Raw genomic sequence first — 26,219 nt, 5'->3', positions numbered from 1 at the left:
GGGGGGGGCTGGATACGAGAACGTGACCAGTCCCTGCACACATATAATGATCGCGCTAAAAATAGCCTCACAGATCTGATTAATAGCTGCGATGATAGCTGGCTGTGTGCAGAGACAAAGGCACCCTCTGTTCTCACTATGTGTACTTCTCCCCTTCACACTCGACTTATCTGCATGTTTGTCTCTCCAGGTTCCACCGACCGTGAAGCGAGGACTTTCTTCTGTGAAGAAATGCTGAGCTTGTTAATTTCCTGGACAGTTTAAAGAGCCTGGAGCCTTTTTGTCTTCAGCGGTTCTTTAACATTCTTCCAGCACCCTTGACCGTCATATCACGTGTATGACAGCCCGGGTGTGGGAGAGAAGATGACGGTAATGTTTGCGGCAGTGTGTCCTGGAGACTACTGAATGTCGCCACATGGAAGCTGGCTGGTTGGAGGAAGACTGGTGGAGCCTCTGCCTCTCTGGATGAGAGCGGAGGGAAAATAACAATCTTGTCATTCAGTCAGTGTTGTTTTTTGTACTATTTGATGGACTCCTTTGACAAGGCGCTGTGAACCCGTGTAGTGGGAGGAAGCTGTGCATGTGACCAGCTTCACCTTTTCTTAACTGATGAAATAATGTGTCACTTGGACTGTGTAAAGACTGTGCAGTCTGGGGGAGGTGGGATTGGGCATGAATTTGATATCAACTGTACATACAGTATGTCAATCTGAATGGGACGTCTTCACTGAAAAGAGAAATACCTTTGTAAGCACTACTTGTCTTCAAAATACAAGGTCTTTTTATACAAAATAATGGTTTTATCTCATTATTTCCAACAGTTTTATTCTCAATCAAGAATTGTGTTGAAGAGATATTTACAAACAAATTATAGATTTAACAATTTTATTTGTTTCCAGTAGTTAACTTCCTTACATAAATATATCAGGAATTTGTTTTAAAAACATCACAGAGCAGAAACAACTCAATGTTTACTTTCAAGAACACTAAAATGATTACAACATTTCATCAGGTGATACATATTAGAATAACATAACATTACCAATAAAAACAAACATTGAGCAACAATGCATCAAGGTCAGAATAAATTAGAAACATCCACATGGAATAAAATCAGAACCTGGAACAATCAACACTTTTAAATTACACAGCGCGATGTGCATGAGGCAGTGTAATACACAAGCTTGTTTACAGTGCAGGATGGTCTTCAGCTCAACATATGGCTCTATCAGGGGAAAAACAAAGCATGCAGGCCTCTCTTCACACTCTTGATCTCCCCGTCTTGCTGCGAAAAGGTAAAGGAGCACAAAGAAGACAGTTCATTTGATACCTAACACAACATGATCTGAGTCATAACTCATCTCAAGTCTGTGCGTGTTGTACGGGCTTTCAAATGAGCAGTGTTACTGCTGACAGAGTGAAGGACACAAAAGGAAAAGCCAGAGTAAACGTTTTGGTCTAATCCTCGCTGAATGGTCACATGTCCACTCACCATCTCGCTGAGGAGTCTGTCCTGAACTGACTTCATGTCTTTCCTTATCAGGCACATCTGATGGCAGGCAGAGCAGCAACGATTCGGAGGTGGTAACAGAATATGACAGTCAGGACAAGCAGGGGACAAGTTGACACATGAGACAATGACATAAGCAAAATTCTATTAAGGCTACTCAGCGAAAAATCCTCAGACAGACAGGTTGACGGATAGAGGTGACACAAGCTCTATTTAAAAACAATAAAGAAAGTTCAACTATGATTGAAAATTCTTCATATGCCATCAAAAGTCTTGATTTATACATCTATTAATGGAGTCTAACACTTGGACAACACAATGGCGCACATATTAGATGTGAAGGTTTTAACCTGGGATGTGAATATTCTCTCCTCATACTCCAAGCTGTGGCACACGTTACTCTGGAGGGCCGTCTTCAGGGTCTCATTGCTGGAAAGAGTGACACACAACCGCATGAGGGAGAGGCAAAGTAAAAACAAGTAAATGTAAAATGTATATAGACTATGGGTTGAAAGGGGATACACATCAAATGTACTTAGAAAAGTATGGAAAAGGTGGTTTACTTGACACAGTGACAGTTCATGGTAATTCAAATTGCTTTAAAGATATACTTGATGTGCTGTTTTTCATGATATGCCTTAAAAAGCACCATTGGCCCCTTTCAAATATGACACTTATTCAAACTCAAACACGTGTGGTATGATTTCTGATAAAGCTCTACAGTAAAGTCAAAGATTTGATCAAAGGCAAAACGGTTTTGGGCATTTATGTAAGTAGCCAAAAGCCTCTTACACACCAACATAACCGCTCTGAGCCATGGTGGCAGTAAGATAAGAGGGAACTGAGATACTGGACTCTTATATGGACAGAAGGAACGATGCATGGATACAAATCAGAAGCTGCGTATGATGAGGAAAGTCAGACTTCATTTTGTCCAGTGAAACAATGTTGGAATCTTAATTATCTTATATAAATATTCATTTTTAGAAATGCTGATTGGATCATAAGTGCTGATTAAAGCATAGAGAGGAGAGGTATGTTCATGAACCTGCATCGCTCCATGGTAACACAAAAAGTACTGTTGTGGCCATTCTCTTGTAAAGGTCACAATGAACTTATATTATGTCAAAGCCATTTGCTTTGACCGTGAGAAATCTGGGTATAACAAGAAGGCCAATTCCAGTCCGGTCAGCGCTGCCTGGCTGGATAATGGCTTGCTGAACAAACATCAGTGAACTCAGCTTAGTCATATGAAGAAACACTGGTCACATCCCTCTGAAAAGTAGGTTATCTTAAGCCTGAGGAAGAATTTGTTTTGCAAGCTTTTTAATCCATGTTACACGGAATAAACAAGTGTGTAGAGCAACACACACACACACACACACACACACACACACACACACACACACACACACACACACACACACACACACACACACACACACACACACACACACACACACACACACACACACACACACACACACACACACACACACACACACAAAGAGAGGCCTAACTTTCACCTCGTGGTTTCCCGCTCCTGGTAAGAATGGAAAGCAACAGCCTGCTTTTTCCAATACACCTGTGAGAGAACAGAGACCGAGCACTGATCAAATCAACATCGAAAACACGTCACAATTAATGACAATTTCATTAAACAGTAGTTTAATAGTTTGAGGTTTTTTTGGCAATATTTCTTTAGAAATTCTTCTCCAAAAAGTCAAAACGTGAGCGAGACATACAGTCAGGTCTTTCTCCATGCTTTTAAGCACAGTGTCATTCTTCTCCAGTTTGTTGATCTCGTCCAGCAGGACCTTCTGAACCTGCTCCAGCCTCTGAGTCCTGCACACAGGAGAGAGCATTAACCAGTGGAAGTGGAAATCTAAAATGTAACACAGACCATACATACAATGTGTTTACAGGCCGCAGGGAGGCAGAGTACTGTAGACTTAAAGCCCATCAAATGCACAAATGATTACGTTAAGTACTAACCGAGTATACTAAGAACCGTTTAGGGAAAAGAATACTAACTACTCATTTCCTCTAAGAACTACATCAATGGGCAACTAGCTTCCAAAATAGGGCTGCACCAAACAACTCATTTGATAATCGATGAATCTATCGATTAATGAAACGATTAATCGACTATTCAGACTATTACTGTTTGCCTTGCACAATTTCTCAAACGCTCTTATTTAGCCATCAACTTTTAGATGTAGCTTGAGGTTGTTTTAGGCATGTGGAAACTAACAATGAAGACAATAAAGATGAATACTTAATATTAATAATATTTCACATCAAAATAAACAACACTGTTTTAACAAATCGTATTAAATAATCTGATGACAGACTGTAAACAGAATAGCTGAAACTTTAACAAACTAAATAACTCAGTTACCTCTAATCATTAACCCATGTTTGTATCATGGAGTTAACTCTGTGTGTTGCTGCTAGCATACATAACACCTGACGTGGAAACGTTACTCGTGGACGGGGCTACAGAGCTGCTAGAAAGACGGTGGAACCCGGTACATTCCTCCGTCTGCATGTGGAGCACTTTTGCTAAATGTTTAGACACATTGCTCGTGTTCCCGCCCTCACATGCTAAACTCTTATTGCACTTTTGGCAACGAGCATTGTCCACATCGAGACGGGTAAAGTTGAACCACACCTCGGAGCGCGTTCTCTCCGCCATCCCCGCCGTGTGTTGCTGCATGTAGCAGCCGCGTGTGTGTAAACTGCCCCGCCCCTTCGCACACAGACGGGGGAGAGAGATCGCGTCTGAACGAAAATACATCATAGACGCATTTGTTTGTCTTTTTGCATGTTAGAAACGAGTTGGCGACACTAAGACTGCGATATAATGTTTTTGTAGCAATAATACATGACATATATTTTTTAAATGTCTCCAGTACCGATAAAAAGACCAATAACCTTGGAGCTTAACGGCGCGTAAAACACATGTGATGACGTCACCAACGAATCGACGACTGAATTAGTTGGTGACTAATTTGGTCGTCGATTTTAATCGATTAAGTCGATTAGTTGTTGCACCCCTATTCCAAAATAAGCTATATCTTCATTATGTTGCAATGTATTAGCCAATATGAACAGTACAGGTAAATGTTAGTTATTCCACATACTAACTGACCTGTGCTTGGTGACCTGCGTGTTGAGGGAGGAGACGTGCTGCTGGACGGTCTTCAGAGTCTGCTTGTTGTAAATCTCCACCATGTTGTGACGGTTCTGAAAACAAACACATTTCAGGATTAAGAAAGCAGAGCTGACAAGAGATAACAAGTGCTGGGAAATATTCCAAGCTCAGCCACTGCTTTCTAAAACACACAGTGTCATCTTCTTTTATTTACGTTGAATAGGTTTTTCTTTCAAGGTAAAAAGTGACTTGTTGCCGCCAGTTTTTGTTTAACCTGTGTTGGACTATGGAGATCTTCTTTATATGCATAGCTCAGACTTTGAATACGGTTCACACAGCTTATTATGCCTCCCTGAGGTTCATTCCAATTGTTAAGTTCTGTCTCATTACTATAAGATTACTCTTCGTCTTTGTCCCACACAATACCTTTTTGTTTGCATTCTCAGGCTTTCATTTCATCTCTCCTTCTGTGTATTCTGTCTCTTTATCTGTGCTTTTGTCAGCCAGTTCTCTCTTGTAAAGTTCATTTCAATGGGCCTTACCTGGTTAAATAAATATATATATTTGAATTAGTGGTGTTAAGTACCTTCTGAAATTCCTTCAGGAAGAGGGGAACTACATAATGCACACGTCAGTAGTGCAGTTACTGTGGCATATTCTTTCTCCCCTGTGGACTATTTCAACGTTTGTCGTGTGTGTGTGTGTGTGTGTGTGTGTGTGTGTGTGTGTGTGTGTGTCCAACCTTGAACTTATTCTTCAGGTCGTTGCTGAACTGCTGGAACATGCTGCTCTGGTTCACAGCCAGCTTTGGTAAGTCGCAGTCCTCCTCCTCCCCCTCCATGTCTCCGTCTCCCCCCTCGGCCTCCCAGCAGTGACTGGAGCTCATTGTGTGGGAAGAAGACATCACGTGGCTCACCTCAGCGTCAGCAGACATCCCAGCGACTGAGGGTAACAGGCAGACACACTGATCGAGTGAACATCCCAACAACAACAACAAAATATATATATATGATTTTAAATATACAGGTTGCAATCGGTGTGTTCTTCCAAAACCAAAAAAAGGCCATGAAAACACAACTATTTTCAAAGAGCTTTTTTTGTCTACTCTACTATTGTTATACATATATAATGTAACATCTACATTTGTATTTTACATGTAAGTATTACATCTTATTTTAAAACAGCTTTGGGATTTCTGGCAGTCTCAGTGAACACAGGACAACACGCCCAGAAGTATTTAGGGTACCTGTGCCATGAGTGCTTTTATTCACAGTCCTATTCTGGTCTCTCTGATACACTTCTGTATTCTTTCCTTGATACCTTTCAAAGCATTATCCTTTGACTACATTCCCTTTCGTCTAAACTGCTCTGCACCTGACCATGAGGTCTGGTTGAAACGATAAGGAAATATGTGTACCATCAAGAGGCCTTCACTTAATAACTAAGTTTCACAACTATATAACTTTGAGTGATTCATGTTTTTCAGGTTTGCATGTGCACTTATATTCTACAGACAAGACGCACTGATTCCTTAATAAAAGTTTCTCTACCAGGAAATGTCATTCCTGCCTGAAATAAAAAACAAATGTACTTTACAGCGGCTCACTGGCAGTCAAGAATACATCTTACAGGACTTGAACAACTTCCTCGGTTTCATCCGAGGAGAGCGCTGCCCTCTGATCTTGCTTTTTTTCTTCTCTTCCTTCTCATCTTCCTCAGAATCACTCGACGATGAGATGTGGCGCTTGCGACCTGGTCCTGTAAAAAGAACCATCTGTTATAACCAATTACCCGGTATACAACTGTTTCCTAACACAGGGGTTTCCTCTTAAGCAGACTCTCATTTGACCATGGAGCCCCATTAGAGGGATGACATTACCATAACGACTATTACATTACATTTCATTGAGCTGACGCTTTTATCCAAAGCCACTTACAATAAGTGCATTCGACCAAGAAGATACAAACGAGAAGAAAACAGAATCATATAAGTACATCAGGTTTCATAGAGCCAAAACATTTCAAGTGCTACTCAACTGGCTTTAGGTAAGCCAGTCCTTTGTTAGAATGTAAGTGTTTAGTTGGTATCTAAGTGCTTTTTTCCCCTTCATTTTATTGCTCAAAGTGGAGTCGAAGGAGATGAGTTTTTAGTCTGCGCCGGAAGATGTGTAAGCTTTCTGCTGTCCTGATGTCAATGGGAACTTGGGTCCCCCTCGCAGCGAGGGTGCAGCGAGTTGTTTGGCTGATGCAGAGCGGAGTGCACGCGCTGGGGTGTACGGTTTAACCATGTCCTGGATGTAGGAAGGGCCAGATCCATTCGCAGCATGGTAAGCAAGTACCAGTGTCTTGAAGTGGATTCTAGCAGTTACCGGAAGCCAGTGAAGGCAGCGGAGGAGCGGAGTGGTGTGGGAGAATTTAGGAAGGTTGAAGACCAGACGAGCCGCTGCATTCTGGATGAGCTGCAGAGGTCGGAGGGCACATGCAGGTAGACCAGCCAGGTAGTCTAGGCGTGAGATGACCTGGACCAGAAGCTGCGTCGCTTTCTGGGTCAGGAGGGGACGTATCCTCTATTTAATAAGATGTCATTTTATACTGAATTAAAACGTTGTTTAGGCGTGGAGGCGACCTAGAGAGGTTAGTATGTAGCAACTGGGAAATACAACAACAAGTTAAACACAAAAGGTATTTTACCTGAGATACGAAGCTGCTCAGAGTTTCGTTCTCTGTCTGAAGATGGTGTTTTCTGTCAGGATGGACAGTAATGCAAAAGCCATTTGTTAAACTGGTTAAAACTATTCAAAATCACAACAGCAGTCAGTGGACTTTCATTGCTGTTATCAGTGAGTGCATGTATCCATCTAATTAGAATCAAGCGATCATAAAACATGAAGTGTGGTAAAGCCATACCTCTCTTTTATGAGACACAGCCAGGCTGTCATCGGGGCTTCCCTTAACTCGACTGGTGAGCACTGATGACTTAGTGGACGACTGGCTGGAAACCCAGGACAAAGAAGACATTTTACTGAAGCCATAACGGCTGCTGACGGTGACTTCAGGGATCGGAGATTGAGGAGAAGACATGGGGGGCTTCTCCTGCTCGAGGAAGGTGGATGTCAACAGGGGCCGAGCGGACGGAGACAAAGGCGATGGAGGCGCTGAGTGCAGACTCTGCTGGTTTGAACTTATCTGGAAACAAATAAAAGAATGAAGAGGGACAGAAAGTGATGAGAAAATGATGGACAAGAAGAAGTATGGACACTCACTTAGTGGGTATCTAATCACCATGGCTGTCAGAGATTAGGGACAGAACAGACATTTCCAGCAACGCATTAAGAGGCACAGATGAAGTGTTGCAGTGCTATTATCTGCTCTGTCTGGAGTTAAATAGGTCCTTTTAATCATTCGGATCATCATGTGCAATTCCACCATTTGATCCTTAATTACTTCATGTATTTATCTGGGGAAGTTGAAACTCTTAAATAGCCACTTCAGACTAATGGTTACACACATCCACCCCCTGAGAGCGGCTGTCAGTTCTCTAAGCAATGCTTAGGTCATAGTCATACTCACTTCAATTCTTGGTTATGAAGGCCTCAAGCTATGTAATAATTCACACCTCCATTCATGTCACTCTCGTGAATCTCACGTGACTGTGGCATAACGTAAATAACTTCTATGTAGTGTAAAGGTGTGTTTTTTAATCACTCCAAGATGTTAAATACCAAGAAAACCCAGCAGTCATCGCAACTGATGAATAAGACGTTTGTAGTTGAGAATGACTTATAGTACATTTTCTTTGCTACTGTTTGTATCATTTGGGTGAAAGTGAGAATGTGGTATTATGCCACGTTAAAAATGTAATTGTGACCTTGAACACGGAATACATATATGGCCATGTGACCTCCATAAGGTGTCAGAGAGGTGCTGTTGTACCTCTGCTGCACGAGGTCCAGTGGGGAAACCTGCAGCGGGGGTTTGACCTTTGCGGGTGAGTGAAGAGAGAGAGCGTACAGACTGGACCGAGTGAGTCTTGGATGATCTGTGCTTCTTATCCACGCTGCAGAAAGAGGAGAGCCTGAAGGTCCCTTTACTGCTGAGTGTAGAGCGAGGTTTGGGAAGCAGCAGGATTGGCGAGGGGGTGTCCTCGCAGGGAGGGTCAGGGGAGGCAGGGAGTGGGGATCCCAGCGGGGTGAGGAGAGGGGAGCAGGTCAAACCGAAGGTTGGGGCTGACCTCTCGGCAGCTGTGAGGGACCAAAGTAAACACAGATGTTCAAGCAGCTGGCCTCAGAAGTTGGACAGAGAGTATAAGGTCAATATATACATGCTTTTCTTCATATCAATTTACAGTTAAAAGGTTAGAGAGCAATACGGTCATTTATGTAATTGTTTTAAATCTTTCTCTATAAAGTAAAAATTCCTCTAGTGGGAACATCTTCCAGTACACACATTATGTTTTGCACATTTTTCAGAACTTAACACAAAATATCTCATGACTGAAACAGGCAAAGCAAGGTGCAAAACGTTGGGGTTTTGGGTCAGGGATATTTTTAAATACGTGTTCAAAGACCTTCAGAAATTAAAATCTTTCTTCTTGTCTTAAAATGTAAACTGATTTTTTTTTCTTTTTTGACCACAGGGCTTAACTTTAAGGCCACATGGGGACTTAACTGAGACGAGGTCAGCCCCCCCACCAGGTGAATCATCTCCAAAGGTTTGAGCTAGTTAAGGAAACATGCAGTGTGGCTACACTGAGTGAAAACCAAACACTATGTAGCTTTACAATGCTTAAATAAAGGGAAACTAGTTCCAGAAGTATCAGTAATGTATGGCTACTGTGATGGAGTTAGCTTATCATTGAATCACTATGACACAGGCTGATGTCAAATGGCTGTTATCTAACTTTTGGTGAGTAACTTTCCACTCTTACATCTCATCCTCTCGATCAGAGGAGGGGACGGACAGAAAGAGGTGTGGCGGGCCGCCCAGGAATCCTTCACTCCATTCATCTGATCTTTGGCATGGGCGTAATTTTTCTTGTTAAACTTCGAAGTTTCCGGAAGAACATTCTTAGGCCGCAACTCCTGAAAAGCAAAGTGTCTCTGTTATATGTCAACAAGCATGAAAGCCATTCTGAACCACAATGTGAATGTTCAAGTTCAAGACTGTGGCTTATTCGCAGCTTCAGAGTTAAAAAGTAACATCTTGATATTTTTCACCATTTGCTATACATAAACATATACAGCTATGTGCTTACATTTGAGTTGAAACAGCTTTTGGAATGTTTTTAATGCTTTTACTAGCAATTAATGAAAAATGTAAAGCATGTTTTTATTTATATAGCCTTATGCTTTTCAAAAAGCACGCTGAAATGACTTAAACGGGGCTGGGCTCCCACCTTCGAACCAGATGGCTTTTTCAGATCTGACTGCTTGTTGCTGTCCAGTCTCCGGTGTGTATCTGTGGATTGCTCAGAGGAGGTGTTTTTTCTCTTCTTCACCTCTGGAACCTCTAAACGGCTCTTCTCCACCTTCCCCTGCTGGCCTTCAATATGTTTCTGTTGGCAGAAAACCCAAAAAGGGATGGAAAATATTCTGCAACAGTCTACTATTAATGCAGCGCCATCAGGCTAAAAGGATTTGTTAAACCTACAGATCTCAGAAAGTAGAGTGAGAGTACGTCTGTGTGGATTCCTGAAAAAAAAAGGATGCCCGTGGCTGAACCTTTCTTGGTCATTGTCTGCCAATATACTAATTGTGTTCAAGCCCTTTTTATTTTCCTGCCATTGTATTACTTTCTTTCAAAAACAACACTTTAAGATGCCTGGAGAACAGCTACATCCGTCTGCATTCACTTTGAGTGCTAATGTGACTCTTTAATCATTCTAGAAAGATAGATGCCTCCTTATACATGCCCACTAGATAGATTTGCTAGGGCTTTAATAAAATACAAATTAAAGTCACATAAAGCAAAGAGTTACCATGTGGTAATATAAATATGATTTCATATATATTCAGACAGGTGCTTTATGCCATGCAAAATAGATATAGCTTGATCACAACATGACACATCAACTCAACGACCTCTACCTTGGAAGTGGGTGGCTGCAGTGCCATGAGCTCCGACTCTGATTCGCTGCTTTCTGGCTTCCTGTAGCTTTTGGTTGGTTGTTTGCTGGCAGTCCTTTTCTTCGTCACTTCGGCAGCGTTGTGGGTTTTCTCAGCTTTCTCCAGATGATTAGTGGAGGAGTACTATTATTATGGGAACAAAGACAGTATGATTTCAGTCTATTTGCAACAGCACTATAATTAACTGCCTTCTTTCTAAAATACATTTACATTAGGTGCAAAACAGTCGACTGTGTGCTCCCAATGGCTCCTGCTGGTTTTGCTTGTGTGCGTGGGATGAGGAACAACTTTATGCATCTATTACTACTACTTCTACTACTACAAAATGTTTGTTAGTATTTTCAGATATTTTTTTTAACACCTAGCATGTATTTGTTAAGGATAAAACACAAAATATTGAAACAAATGTCTTGCGTAACAAGGGATGTAACGGCTTAGACTGGATCAAAGATGAGCTCATTAATGGATGTATTATTTGGAGTTAAGACGTAGGCTTCATTGTAATGCCTAACGAGTTTAATACTACTGGTCAGTAGCATTCCTTTTATTAACAAGATTCCAAAATGGCAATTGTTTTTGGCAGATCCACAATACTTGGAGATCAGATGTTCTGATCAGGTCAAACCTAGTCACACACATTACTCTATTAGAACAAAAATGATGTCTTTTGTTCAGTAATATTTCAAAAGAGGATGAAATGTACTAAATGTGAAAATGGAAATGAAAGTAATATATATGGAAATATGTTTGCCTCGGGAGACAGAGGTTTCTCTGCCTCGGACAGGCTGTCATCAGTGTCTGGATCCCTGTAGCTCTTGGTAGAGATGGCTGTAGTTCTCCTGGGCCTCCTGCATGCTGCTTGAGCTCTGCTGGGTGCTGCTGCTGCTGCTTCGGGCGCTGCTGCTGCTTTGGGTGCTGCTGCGGGCTTCGATGTCTTTTTCCGCTGCTCCACTCTCTTGATAACGTCAGGCTTCTGCTGATTAAACAACAATGACACACTATGGCTGAAAGGGATAGTGTATGACTTGATTGAATGCTAGTTGCTGCCAAATCCTACACACTGTACCTTTAAAAACCGAATCAAAAACAATACTGGCTTACCTTTTTCAGTTTGGAAGTGCTCTTGACAGGTTGTTTAGAGGGTAGGGGTAAACCTGGTGATTCATCTGTAATGAAAGAAAACCCTTTTTACATGAAAATACTCATTCTAAAAAGTGGAAAACATATACAAAGTCTTCAAATATTAAAAGTTAGTCTTAATGTAATAACTTCCAAGTTAAGAGCAGCGTGAATGTGTGGCTGTAAAGGCCTACATGGAGTATGAAGAGACACCGCTTTAGGTTTGACCGGCGCCTGCCTGGAGTACGTGGTAACTTTGGGTTTGGGTTTCCGGTTTGATTCCTTTAGCCAGCTAACATCTGTCGTGGCATAGTCAGTGTCGGTGTCACTGAACAGATGCTTCTTCACATGGCGCTTCTGCTGCAACACACAAGGTGGTGGAAGACAGAGAGAATGATAGAAAAAGAGAGACAGGGAGGAAGAACGTTTGTTGGCAAGCCCATGGTGTATTTCAATCTTGTGATTACCGCAGAAATATTTGCCTAAAAAGAAGCGTAAAGGTATACAATCACAAATAAACCAAGCATGTCGTGTCTCTCCCCTCAACTTCTTATAGCTAATATAATATCTCTGGCTTTTGTTTAATTATTTATTTATTCATTTAGTTCTTTATTTTAATATTTATAACATAACATAGGATTTCATAAAGTATTTTAAAAATAGTTTATACATTATTCGAATATAGGAATAGTAGATAGGATTACTTAAAATATAGTACCTTATATTTCATATTTTTTCCCTTTAGACCCTTGCGGTTTATTCTTAAAAACCCTTACCCTTACCCACCCCCCATTTTCCCTCTGCTGGTCTATGGCCTTGTAGAGGGTAACAGGGTACAGAGGGTAACGGGGTACAGAGTCGCTTAGATAAGCGGGGGAGTGCATCTGATGAAGAGATAGGTTGTTGTGCTCCCTATCTCTGTTTCTTATCCTATATCTAATAGAACTGCTCGGGTCTTGATAGATTGAGTGGGGAAGTTCATGAGATCTTTCTAGAGGGTTATCAAGAATAACTTTTATCCAATGACCTTTTCCCTCTCTGTCTGTGTCTGTGTATTATCTTGTTCCGATTAACCCAGCCAAATCTTTTTTCTTGTTTTGTATCTATATCTACGTCGGGATCCGGAGTCGAGGCTGATCCTCTTGCTGTAGTCCTGTGTCTTGGATCCTCTATCCTGAGTTCTGGATTAAGTCATGGACTTCGGGTCGTGGCTGAACCTGTCTCTGCGGTCCTGCCTTGGGTCTCGTCATGCTGCTTCCGATGGCTTCCACAGGATTGTAGCTGACATCCTCGTGGATTCATCTTCTTATTACAGACACATGCATTTCCTAACATTCGGTCTATATGCTGTAAAATGTATTATCTCTTCGATTTACACACGGCATCTATTGCACGTCTGTCCGTCCTGGGAGAGGGATCCCTCCTCTGTTGCTCTCCCTGAGGTTTCTCCCATTTTTTCCCCTTAAACTGTGGGTTTTCTCTGGAAGTTTTTCCTTGTACGATGTGAGGGTCTAAGGACAGAGGGTGTCGTTTTTCTCATACTGATATTCTGAACAATCTGTGCTGTTGTATTTGCTGTAAAGTATCTCTACTGTAGGCTATTTTTATTATATGTACAGCACTTTGGCTCGACCAAAAATCGTTTATAAATGTGCTATATAAATAAAACTTGATTTGATAATATACTACAGTAAAATGAAAGTATACTTTTGCCACAGGTTCTGCTTTCTTGGTTGTACTGGGCAGTGCTGATGAGTCCTGGATGCCACTGTCAATAGATATTGGGAATATAAATGAGACAGTTGTTAATAACAAATCTTAACACAAGTTAACTGTTGCATGAGTCCATTCTCATCTGGCAGACCTACCTCCTTGATATGAAAGAAGTGCTGGAGAGGGTTTTGTTCTTTCCCTAAAGAACAATAACAAGGACTTTAAGCATTAAAGTGACAAGTACCCAGATATACTGGATGCATTATATCTGGGTTCAACTGACGGTTGATGCAGGTTTTTCAAGGTATCAAATAATGAACATGAATCATTTGTTTACCCCAGCACTCAATGGTGCATCAGTGTTGAATGCAAAAACATCCTTTCTGTGCAACACAAAAAAAGGCATTATTACATTCTTAAATGCACTGAAAGCCACAGAAATGACTTAATGTGTCTAAAGTATTGAATCAAATTACCGAGTAGTATTTGTTGTGGTTTTGCTGTGGGACTTCATGAGGCTTACAGTTCCAGACTCGTCCTTCTATAGCAGATAAAGATCATCTTTATTCAATCAAGCAGCACTTAGTGGAACTCCTCACCATTGATTAAGTAATGATCCCTTACTTTAGCAGTCGATAACCAGCTCATATTGAAGATAGGCCTGTAACAAAAACACATTCCATAAGCAGCAAAGTTATGACAGTGATTTGTTCATTTAATTAACCCTAGATAACAACCTGTCCTTCACTGCAAACATCGCTGCTACATCCCGCTTCTGCAGATACACTCTTTACAACATCAGGAGGATACGTCCCCAGCTGACCCAGAAAGCGACACAGCATCTGGTCCAGGCTCTCGTCATCTCACGCCTAGACTACTGCAACTCCCTCCTGGCTGGTCTACCTGCATGTGCCATCCGACCTCTGCAGCTCATCCAGAATGCAGCGGCTCGTCTGGTCTTCAACCTTCCTAAATTCTCCCACACCACTCCGCTCCTCCGCTCCCTTCACTGGCTTCCGGTAACTGCTAGAATCCACTTCAAGACAATGGTACTTGATGTGAATGGACCTGGCCCTTCCTACATCCAGGACATGGTTAAACCGTACACCCCAGCACGTGCACTCCGCTCTGCATCAGCCAAACGGCTCGCTGCACCTGCACTGCGAGGGGGACCCAAGTTCCCATCAGCAAAAACACGTGGGTTTGCTATCCTGGCTCCAAAATGGTGGAATGAGCTCCCCATTGACATCAGGACAGCAGAAAGCCTGCACATCTTCCGAGGGAGACTGAAAACTAATCTCTTTCGACTCCACTCTAAACCTAATGTACTTATGTGATTCTGTTTTCTGTTTTCTTCAAGTTTGTATCTTCTTGGTCGAATGCACTTATTGTAAGTCACTTTGGAGCGTCAGCTAAATGCAATGTAAAGTAATTTAAAAAAATGAAATGTACCTGTTGACAAGAGGAGGGATCCAGCTCTTAGGGATCGTTGCTGCAGTTTCTTTTACTGAAGATTTGGGGGTCATCTCATAACGGCTAGAGATGAGCTTCACCATGCTGCCTGTGACCTCTGCATCTCTCTGCATGGACACAGTAGGTGTGAGATCACAATACACTACATTAGAACAAACAGCAAGCTTACACAGAATGTATACCTTCTCTTTGTTTGAAAGGGCGTTACTGGTTTTATCCTTAACATTCGATGGATCTCTCTTCTGCAGAGCTTTGGCTGTGGAGGCCTTGGCCGGAGCTTTGACTGGAGCGGCATCTTCCTGCAAGGACATCTGGTGTTTGCTCTTCCCTTTGGCCAGGCTATTTTTGTGGGCCTGCTGCGCTTTGGGACCACACAGCGTTGAAGCACTCGGGTCTGCAGTGCGTCTGCCTTTGGCGTGGTCTTTAATATCAGACATCTTCCTCTGTGCTGCAGCAGGCTCCTGTGGTGCAGGGTCCTGGTTGCTCTCCCCGAGGACCTGCTGCAAGCGCTGGGTGAGTTCACTATGGAGCTGCTTTTGGCTGTGTTTGTCTGAAACCGAAAACCTCTGAGCTGAGGAGGGGCGGTCCTGCTGTTGTGCCAAACTTGAACGAGGCTCTAAAGAGAATAAATCATTTAATATAATTACTTCAAAAACAAACAAAAACATTTGATGACTTTTTGTGTACTTGCTAATATGTGTGTAACTAGATTCAGGGTTCTTACACCTTTTCCAAAGTCAAATTCAAGCACTTTTCAAGCATTTTCAAGGTGCATTTTCCAGCTTTTCAAGCATCTTACAGCTGTTGTAAATTACATATTTATATACACATACTCAAATGATTATTTCCCTACCTCACATTAAATCAGATGTTCTTTATGCTATAAACAACCAAATGTGTGTTTCGTGATAGCCTTCTACACGAGGATGAAAAATTAAAGAAAAGAAAACTAAGTTTAATATTTCAAAATGAGTGACCCATCTGTATGTCCCATATAACCTGTCTGAGCCAATATAAAACAATCAGCCAAATAACTTTTCAATACATTATTGATTACTATTTTTGAGGTACTTTTAGGTTGGCAGTAAACACAAGTCAGAGGTTCTACTCCACTACAGTTCAGAGGTACATGGTGTACTTCTACTCCACTACAGTTCAGAGGTACATGGTGTACTTCTACTCCACTACAGTTCAGAGGTACATGGTGTACTTCTACTCCACTACAGTTCAGAGGTACATGGTGTACTTCTACTCCTCTACAGTTCAGAGGTACATGGTGTACTTCTACTCCACTACAGTTCAGAGGTACATGGTGTACTTCTACTCCTCTACAGTTCAGAGGTACATGGTGTACTTCTACTTCACTACAGTTCAGAGGTACATGGTGTACTTCTACTTCACTACAGTTCAGAGGTACATGGTGTACTTCTACTCCACTACATGTATTTAATACCTTTAGTTACTTTACAGATCAGGATGAATGATGTGAAATCTAAGTGTTAAATCTTTAGTTCCACCTGGAGTAAATCCACAAGCTACCCTGCAGTATTTTTATTTTATTTTATTTATCCTTTATTTATCCAGGAATGTCCCATTGAGATACAAGATCTCTTCTTCCAGGGAGTCCTGACCAACACGGCACACAACAAGTTTCAACAGTATACAAATGAGAATACAAAGTCATTCAAACTAGCTGCACCTTTACCAGCTTTGAGAACACTTTCATGATCAATCATTATAAAACATATCATATATATTATTCTGAAATGGACCAATCTGCACAGTGACTACTTTTACTGTCGCTACTTTCACTAGATTTGGATGAGAATACTTTTCTACTTTCACTTGAGGAACATTTTGAATGCAGGACTTTTACTGTGACAAAGTATTCCTACACTCTGGTACTTCTACTTTTACTCAAGTACAAGATCGAGTACTTTTTCCACCTCTGGTAGCATATTAGTCTGAATTGTAGCCACAAAATCACGCAGAGCTGCATAAAAATAGACTCACAATGGTAACAAGTGGAAAATAATATTTACAAATGTGTACAATGATTTGTAGGTAATTTTGACTACTCAAGACACCTGACTTATACAAAGGAAGACTGTGTTCATTCTACAATTACATGGGATTAAAGCAAAATGTAGTTTTACTTGTATAATACTTCAATTTTATATAAAAGACAGTTTGTTTTCATCTGATTTCAAATAAACAAAGTATTGGCTTTCAGAATATTAAACTTGTTTCGGCAAATTCAGATGATAAATACAACTTTGAAGCTTCGGCATAATTACAAGCAGAGAACGGACTAATGTAACGTCACAGCAGGCATAACAACAGCCGGTGTTTCTTGTGAGTGTTTCCCCGGTACACAAACGCAAAAATACACAAACACACTCGCGAGCTTCCCCCAGACCAGTAATACAAACGAAAATGTATCTTCGGGTCAATGTGACTGATTTCGAGAGAGCAAGTCACATTTGGTTTAGGCACGAAACATAATACCAGTAGAAATACATTGCTTTCAAAATCGCTCTGTGTCGAATCAATAGATTATATTTCGTGACTATAACACGAAATGCCGTGAGTGCTTCATCCTCTGAACACCACAGGATGGCGACTGTAACGCACATAACATAGGTACGCTCCTCTGAAATGATTGTCCCCTGCAATTATTATCATCCCTCAATCGAGTTCGCTATTCAGCTCGCTAACGTTAGCTTAAACAAACGTAACATGCAACGTTAGCCTAATCTAAAATGCTCTTCTACGGCGTACCTTTCATGTGGCTCGTCAGTGCAGACTCTCGCATCGTTATCTTTGCAAACTTTGCAGGAGGCTACTTGTGGGCTTGACCCTCGTCTTAGCCATGGCTTGTATTTGTCTTCTGCTAGCCAACGCTCGTTGAAACTGCAACCTCCTGGCACACAGTCATCTATCACTCTCATCAGAATGCCCAGGTCACACGTAACACAAACACTTGCAGGTCGCGCGCATAGCGCGGGAAGGCCGCAGCGGAGCTGTTTTATGTAGAAGCGAAGCAATTATTTTCTTTTAATCTAAAAAGCGAACTATTCAGTCAGACAGCAATTTATTGTAAAAGTAAAGCATTTTCAAGCACTTTATCTCAATTTCAAGTACCATTCCCAAAATTCAAGCACTTTCCCAACCTTGAAAACACCACGTCAAATTTCAAGCATTTTCAAGGATTTCAAGCACCCGTACGAACCCTGTAGATTATAATATGCAAAACATTTGGTTTCTTGTAGATAGTCAAGATATTTGAGGACTTACCACTTCTTGGCAGAGAATTTATTTTCTGTGTAGGCATCATTAGCATTTCAGAAACGGAGAGTTTGCTCCAGTTAAGGGATCTGCAATTTGAACAAATAAATGTTAATGAACACTTTATACAAACATACTGTATAAAGCCCACATATAAACAACATTAACATTCAGAGCATCACATTCTCTGATAGCAGTATAAATATAATTATAATTAAAATAACTGTATGGAGTTCTTACAGGTTTTTCCCAGTTTGGGGTTGGCTGTCAGGAACAAAATTAGGATCTGTAAGCAAAAAGATCAATGGTGCGTTCAAGAATCTTGGTAGAACAACAATATTTGTATTTCCTGGCTAAGCTAACGTCTAGGTCAGTATAGCATTTCATACCAAGAGACTGCTCTTCTCCCTGTCCAGCTAGAACCATTTCCACTGCTTTTGCCAGTGGTATGTTCTGTAGGACAAGGAAAGACAACAAATGCAGGAGAGTGATAATAGTTTGCACCATATTAGAAGAGGGATTATTAAACATTCATTTGGTATTTTACCTTTTTGTGTAAATCCAATCCAACATTATTCTTCATGGAAAGTTTAGAAGCTGTTCTCTGTTGAGATGATTCACTCTGAAACAGACCCGAGGAAATTAAAAAGAAAATCACATTTTGGGCTTGCATGGAGAATATTCAGGACGTGCCATACCTGCTTTGTCATGCCACCTGTTGCTGTTATTGTACTGTTAGGTGTTGTGCCATTACTGGAGGTCTTAGCAGTCGTCCGGAGCTCTCCGAGGTAAGAGTCACCTTTCCTGTCACACGAACGAACCATCTCCAGAGACGGCTTCCCTTTACCCTTGGCGGAATTGTCTAAAAGGTAGGGGGGGAAAAGATCAATGTCCTGGAGCTGAATTGACAAACCTTGCTTTAACACTTTGTGGACAAACACAACGTAAGAAATAGAAAACATCTTTCTTTGATTTAACATCACCTATCACTAGATGTGACCTAAGAGGATCTTTTATGACTGTCTCATGCATAACTGTTAAATCTTATAACCTTGATCACTGCTAATTCGTCTTTGACATGAAAAAGCTCAAAAAGCCCTGTAATAAGAAACATGTGATGACAAAGTTTAGTATAGGATATATAATGCAAAATACATGTTTACATGTTGTACTATTAACTCTACTTTAAAAAAAAAAAAAATGTATATCAACAATTTACAATTCCATTTGAATCGTTTTAAAGTATGTCAACTTTGAACTTTCAAGACTTTTCAGGACCATTCCATCAACTGGTGTGAAAGCAATTCAGGACAATATTTGTTGACACATACTTGATGACAGGACCGCAGAGAGGGACTTAGCATCATGCACACTTCCTCCTGCACCACTGCAGATGAAGGTGGTCGACTCTGAAAACCTCATCCTGGTAGGAGTCACAAGCTGGAAGAAAAAAAGAAAAGAATATTAAAATAAAACACATGAAAGGTAACAGGAATACTAAAAGAATGAAAATAAGGAAATACTGCCATCAATATGAATAGAAGGTCTAGGATAGCGGCCAGCCAAAGGATTGGTTCCCTTGCTTTCTACGCCCCCTACTGGCCTTGACTGATAGTTTTTAAGGCTGAAGATCCACAGATCCGCAACCAATAATTACACTTTTGGGTAATATGTCTTCTTTTTATGTGGCCATAGTAAAGGATGGTAGAAATGTGGTCTACTTAGTAATAAGTATCCTTATATTTATTTTCCAAAAAAACAAATGGTGAGTAATCTTCTGAAGGCAGAAGAACATAGCGGTGTTATTTTGTGTACTGTGACATACAATTAAATCCTTCTATACAAAAAAGTGTAATAACTGGAAAAACACAGTTTCATCTACTGTAAACATCAGTTTAATTTCCCTGGGCCAATCAGAAGATAATATAATAGTAACTATTTTCAGAACCTGGAAAGCCTGTTTTCTATCTTTATGAGCTCAGTGAACTGAATGTGATTGTCTTGGACAAACCTCTATGTTTTTAAGTACCAAAAAAGTACAAAACTGTTTCACCTGTAAAGGTGCAGCTGGGGCCGGTAAGTAAGGAGCAGTGTTTTTCTCACTTTCACCAAGAGACATCTGACTCTCTAGAACAACCTGCATGGAGAGCAGCATGCAGGACAACACACAAATGCATCAAAGCTGTCATGCTGGTTTGCACATTGTATAACAACAATTTGATCGGCATTGATCACAAAAAACACATAATATGCAGAATATAGTTTAGACCACATAAGCAGTCGCCCCAGCTGTCTCCAGTTAAATACATCGTGGCTTCTGTATATCCACAGCATTATGATAACAGACAATTGTTTACCTGGGAGATGCTATCTTCCATTTGTATTTTAACCGTAGTGTTGACTACAGATATGCCTGACTTCCCCACAAATCCCTGCAAGGGAAACACGGTTGTTAATACATACTGCCAACTAGTGTTGTAGTCAAAGAAAGCAGAATATTCCTATTCACATTGTGGCCAATGAGATGGAGTAAACAAGCCGTGACCTACTGCGCTCTTGCTGTGTCCATAGACCGTACGAGCAGCCTGCAGGATGTCCAGGGAGGAGCTGAAGTGGATGGTGAGGCTGGAGCCTTCCACCACACCCACGACCACCACCTCCGACAACTTCAAATGCAGGACTTTTCTCTTGCCCTCCTCTAGAATAAAAACACACACAGACATACTCAACTCTCACACACACATATTTAAGACATTTGCAGTCACATCAAAATCAAAAGGTGATGTTATCTTCCTAAAGTTTTGTGCTTTTAAATAATCTATTAAGCTTATTTAGTTCCTATCAATTTACTTCATGAATGAAAATACTATGGTTTAAGAATCTACAAATCATTGAATATCATAATACAAATCAGATGTATTGACTATCTGGGTAAGTAAATACATATGTAGCAGGGTATATGCAGGAATCCTGAAGTCAAATTTAATACCTTTTAAGACCTTTTTTAAGACCCTTTCCATACATTTTAAGACCTCATCGCAACTTGGAGTTCTAACCGGTTACATTGGCGACACACTTTACCTCACATTTACTATATTGATTGTAAGATAGCACAACTAAACAGAGTGCAGACAGACTACTGAAGCCTCCTCTCCACATGAACTTCAACCTCTCTGTGAAGGTCAGGTTTAATGCAGTATGCTGCTTTGTTGCTTCTGTACTCTGTGCTCTTTCATTCCAGTAGAACTCCTCAGAAACCATTAGAAACCAGTATTTGACCAATAAACAAAACAATTGACAAAACTTTGAACTATGAAATATATTAAACTTTGGTGAGCTTCAGCGGGGTAATGCCATATGGGAGCTCCCTCACAAATACCCAGGGGTGAAATTGGGCTGGGGCTGTCCGGGGCTAAGCCCGGCACATAGGACGATGCTCTGACGTCATCACCCTCACACATTTGTCATATGTTTACAAAAAACGATATATATGTTAATATAGACTATATTTAGGGTCGATATACCTTACTTTAAAATAGCAGATCTCTGTGCCCGGATATAGTTTGACTTAGACCCCGGCCCCACGAGGACGCATACAGTAAAACGCAAAAAAGTCTTCCGTTCACACGCATTCGATTCATTAACGTGTCCGTTCACACTAGACAGCTGGAAATGCTGGAAACGCTGTAGTACATATGCCAGGCCTGTAAGTGGCGCTGCTGTCGCCACAAAATACACCAAAAGCAGCGAAGAAGACCCCGGAGCATGGTTGTCATGGTTGCCCTTCTGTTTATTCTCCGCGGTGGACGGCGTGTTCTCCTGCTGTATATCTCTCAGGTAGTCCACCAGCAGATACCCCCCCCCCCACAGAGCGGAGCAAGGCAACGAAACTTAAAATAAGAAGCAGCATTTTATGGCACGCTATGCATGGGGCCACCTTGAGGGGGTTTCCCGACATGTTGTTTCAGTCAATTAAAGGGTGTTTCATGTTGTCGTTGCTGTGGACCTTCTTAATACCTTGGAAAATGCCGTTTAATACTTTTTAATAGCCTTAATTTTCGCTAAATTGATTTATCAACTTTTAATACTTTTTAAGACCCCGCGGACACCCTGTGTAGAGTTTGTGCTTTGATTACCTTTAACAGTGTAGCGTTGGACTTCATTCTCATTGATACATATTGTTTCCCACTGGCTCTCCTGCATGAAGAGGACATATCTTCCTGTTAGGCTTTAACACGTCGTATACTGTCCATTTAGTGTTGATTCTGTAAATGTTGCAGTTTTTGATCATCACTTTCAGGAATTCTTGTGAGGTACCTGTGCTTCTTCATCACCCAAAGAGAAGTAGAAGGAAATGCTGTGGCTGTCCAGGTTGAAGTCGATCCAAAATTCTTCAAGCTTCTCATCAGCAGGCATCATTAGCTGACGACATAAACACAACCCTTTCAACACATCTGTGAATACACTTAGGACAGCATTGTAAAAGAAAGGTTAATAACACCAAGAAGGCAAACATGGAGGGACAAATTCTGTAATTGTTTTCTATTATGTTTCTGATTCTGGTGATACTTACCTCATTCTTGTCCAAATAGACCTCCAAACAGGGATAGGAATACACTCTAGAGTAGAAAGAGAATTATTCAAATGTGCATCTGTCTTTGCATGTCTTCCCTAACTTCGTTCTGTCAAGGTCCACCAAATACTGTTTGTATTTAGAGGTTAATGATAAAGTTAAAAAGGAACAGAATTAGAAAATGGCTTATTCTATGGGTAAATGATATCACTGAGTAAAGAGGAAGACATATGTTTCATTCTCTCACTGTGCTAGAGTAAAGGATATGAAATAACAGATCAATTACATTATTCCTATCTCTAATGGTCTTTGGAGTTACTGAGCTTTGGGATTCGTATACCTTCTCCGGTCTCCCTGCATCCCATTCACCAAGTTCAGAAACTTGCGACAATCCTGAAATCACACAATCTTATATTAAAATTCTATGTAGCTGAACTCCTGTTGTAATATTATACGAAATCATTCCCACTCATGATTGTAAATGCAAATGAGAGTCAAAGGTGATAAATTGCTTTTACCGTCTCAAACTCAGAATCCTGGATCTTGACAAAAGCACTGGCCACATGCTCCATGCTAAACCATCGATGAGCCAGCTCCTTCCTCTGGCCAGGAGTAGCCATTCTGCACAAGGCCTCCATCAGGGCTGTCTGCAGGTCATAATCTGACAAAAACAAACTGCGTTGTACATTTGTTGTGTCTATGTATGGTCCAGGGTTTCGAGCGATGGACGGTACTATGCATAACTCCTACTTACCACCTCCCTTCAATATCTGACCAGCCAGCTTGATCCTGTCAAAATGTAATGAACAAGTAAACATTTGTCTGTTATAGTGAAAAAAGAGCAAAAATGAATTTTACCATGACGATACTCCCAATACATACATGATATCTGAGGCATCCTGAGACGTAAGGATCTTCCTCTCTTTCTTAAACTCCACTGGGATCTTGTCCAGAATTAAGTTGAATTTGCGGATTGCCTGTTAGAACATTGTAAGCAAGTTGATTTACGAGAAAATACATGACCCACAGTTGTAATGCTCTTCCAAATAACTGGTTATTGAAAAACATTTCAAACCTCTTTTTGGATCAGGATGTAGATTCTGGGGTCTACTGCCAATTCACCAACAGGATACAGAAAGGACTCTGTGATTTGATGTGTTCCTGCAGAAAAACAAGGGGGGGACAGCAATACTGTGAATAGAGACAAAGCTAAATATGTTACTTACTAACTGTCATCATGAACGTTGTTGGGTATACTATAGAATACAATGACTTCAATATTACACGAATGAATAATAAACCTTTTAAACATTTAATAATACAAGTAGAATATACTACACATGGCTCATTGAACTGACAAAACAAGATATTTTACAAATGTACAAACGTACCCTCTTTGCAGGCTTCATGAACCACCTGTAACAGTGAGAAAATAAATCAGTTTAACATTATGGACACTAACATGAGTGGTATATTGTTCGTATGTTTTACTGTAACAAATCAGCTCACCAACAAGGCATCAAAGAAGTCCTCAGAGAGGTTGAACAAGGTCTCATCCCACTTTGGGCCACACTGGATCCATAGTTGCCTGCATTTCTCAAACCACTGCACCATGTGCACAAAACAGGTTTAATATACACCTGACTAAAGCAATAACTCATACAGCACTAACAGTGTGAGTCTGTATTTTATCTTTCACTTATCTTTTTGATCAGGCCTTGAGCGATTATTCCTGACAGTCCCTGACGACCACCAGGTCGTTTTAGGTTTTTCCCACACTTGTAGAGGATAGTGAAACCCAAACTGGCTGACTTTGAATCGTTTTCATCCAAACTCTACATAAACAATATAGATGTGGTTACATTAAACATACATACAACATATCACCATGGCATGTTAGTGAGTGTGCTGGGCTACATCTTACCCTGCTGACAAGCTTATCCAATTTGGTGAGAAACTGTTGGGAACATTTTATGGTGGTCCCTTCACCAATGTTTCTTTGCAAGAATAAATGCAGGGCTTGGACTTGCCCACTCTTCAACACCTCATCAACGACTTTCTCTAACTGCACATGAAAAGGGTTCAACTATGTTTACTTTACACCACTACGTGCAACAACAACTATTTAAGTGACATTGCGTGAAGTGATATGGATGTTGACAAGGTTTTTTAAAGTTTTCCATTCCCACCTGAGTGTCCTGCACCGGTGCCATGTTGTCTTCCGAGATAGAGCTACTGCCGCCAGGCCTCTGCTGTCTTTAGAAACACTGTTAAGATACACCATCAGCATCAAGCTGTCAATAATAACGCCAGGATTGTACTTATTGTACATAACTGTAATTTTTGAACTAGTAAGTCGTATCTATGAAACTCCATGGACAGTAATAACAATCTATTACCAGCTAAGAACGAGTGACTTTGGAAACTCAACCGAGCTGATATGAAAGTGAACAGTTAGCTAACGGTTGACTAGCTTACCTTATTACAGTTGTTCAATGCTAGTAACGTAAACCTACACAAGCTATTTAACTACTGTTTACAGACGTTTTCCATAAGCTATACCACTATGACGTTTACCATACTGTCCTAATGGTGGCTACACGACTCGATAGTTTGCTCTGGGAAAGTATAATAATAGATACCTGCGGCTAATGCTACTAGCTAATATAACATCTCCTAGCTAACGCTCGTTGCCATCGTTAACGTTCTGCGGGCATTGAATAATTAAGGTATTTGATTGATCTCGTAACGTAACCTACCGTGATGTCAAATGTCGCCCAGTAACATAACATAATGACTATTTATCTTTATTTGTTTGACAGTTTTGATAGCTCCATCGGAAAACGCGCGAATATTTTTCATTTATCGCGCATGCGCGAGAAAGGTCGCCCAGCAGTCACCTCTACAGTTCGTCCAGTTGTACATAACGGTATTTTGGTAGGGAAAGTGTACTGAAAATTAAATGACACTGTTTATTTATAATATTCAAACATTTTGTATTGATCCATCAATAAACAATATTATTTATTATTTTACCCCTAATTTTAAATTGATACGATTTAATGTTTGATATGACTAAACTTATATTTAATTTAAACAATCATTTATCAGCATTGTCAACACCTATAACATTTAAAACCTGTAATAAAAACATAAACAAAACTATGTATGCTTACTCTTCAATTTAAATGGCTACCTGCATACATGGAAAATATGTTCGAGACTATTAAATAAGCTATACAGGAAATAATAAACATATCA

At 40.6% G+C, this 26,219-nt stretch overlaps 2 protein-coding genes across 8 annotated transcripts in view; one reads left to right on the top strand and one right to left on the bottom strand.

Annotated features, from left to right (window-relative positions):
* Nucleotides 1-792, top strand: part of phactr3a (phosphatase and actin regulator 3a) — a 31,474-nt gene extending 30,682 nt beyond the window's left edge. For all 3 annotated transcript variants that reach the window (XM_034209017.1, XM_034209018.1, XM_034209016.1), the window contains one exon: nucleotides 191-792. In XM_034209017.1, coding sequence (XP_034064908.1) covers nucleotides 191-206 — 16 coding nt within the window. In that variant the 3' untranslated portion in view covers nucleotides 207-792. The remainder of the gene's footprint in view (nucleotides 1-190) is intronic.
* A 79-nt stretch (nucleotides 793-871) lies between these two features.
* Nucleotides 872-25,829, bottom strand: sycp2 (synaptonemal complex protein 2). 5 transcript variants are annotated; one of them, XM_034209011.1, is made up of 47 exons: nucleotides 25,718-25,829; nucleotides 25,148-25,225; nucleotides 24,883-25,023; nucleotides 24,662-24,793; nucleotides 24,468-24,572; nucleotides 24,350-24,374; nucleotides 24,034-24,119; nucleotides 23,841-23,935; nucleotides 23,713-23,747; nucleotides 23,477-23,619; nucleotides 23,299-23,351; nucleotides 22,959-23,004; nucleotides 22,703-22,807; nucleotides 22,522-22,582; nucleotides 20,935-21,083; nucleotides 20,743-20,817; nucleotides 20,439-20,522; nucleotides 19,717-19,825; nucleotides 19,084-19,247; nucleotides 18,933-19,007; nucleotides 18,775-18,838; nucleotides 18,626-18,671; nucleotides 18,395-18,474; nucleotides 15,280-15,713; nucleotides 15,077-15,204; nucleotides 14,249-14,285; nucleotides 14,101-14,165; nucleotides 13,962-14,007; nucleotides 13,780-13,823; nucleotides 13,619-13,679; nucleotides 12,106-12,271; nucleotides 11,894-11,958; nucleotides 11,544-11,768; nucleotides 10,754-10,915; nucleotides 10,063-10,221; nucleotides 9,595-9,748; nucleotides 8,601-8,908; nucleotides 7,575-7,853; nucleotides 7,359-7,410; nucleotides 6,297-6,425; nucleotides 5,410-5,609; nucleotides 4,665-4,759; nucleotides 3,256-3,355; nucleotides 3,037-3,095; nucleotides 1,861-1,939; nucleotides 1,493-1,549; nucleotides 872-1,285 (listed from the first exon to the last, which is right to left on the bottom strand). In XM_034209011.1, the coding sequence occupies exons 2-47, from the start codon at nucleotides 25,169-25,171 to the stop codon at nucleotides 1,229-1,231; spliced, it is 5,058 nt and encodes a 1,685-aa protein (XP_034064902.1). In that variant the 5' UTR covers nucleotides 25,172-25,225; nucleotides 25,718-25,829; the 3' UTR covers nucleotides 872-1,228. The 5 variants fall into 5 exon arrangements, with proteins under 5 accessions (XP_034064902.1, XP_034064904.1, XP_034064905.1 ...); XM_034209013.1 differs by having other exon boundaries at nucleotides 11,544-11,765; XM_034209014.1 differs by having other exon boundaries at nucleotides 12,106-12,268.
* Between the last annotated feature and the right edge of the window lie 390 nt (nucleotides 25,830-26,219).

This window comes from Gymnodraco acuticeps, unplaced genomic scaffold (genome assembly GCF_902827175.1).
Source record: "Gymnodraco acuticeps unplaced genomic scaffold, fGymAcu1.1, whole genome shotgun sequence".
Classification (NCBI taxonomy): Eukaryota; Metazoa; Chordata; class Actinopteri; order Perciformes; family Bathydraconidae; genus Gymnodraco; species Gymnodraco acuticeps.
This window is presented reverse-complemented; position numbering and strand designations above follow the sequence as displayed.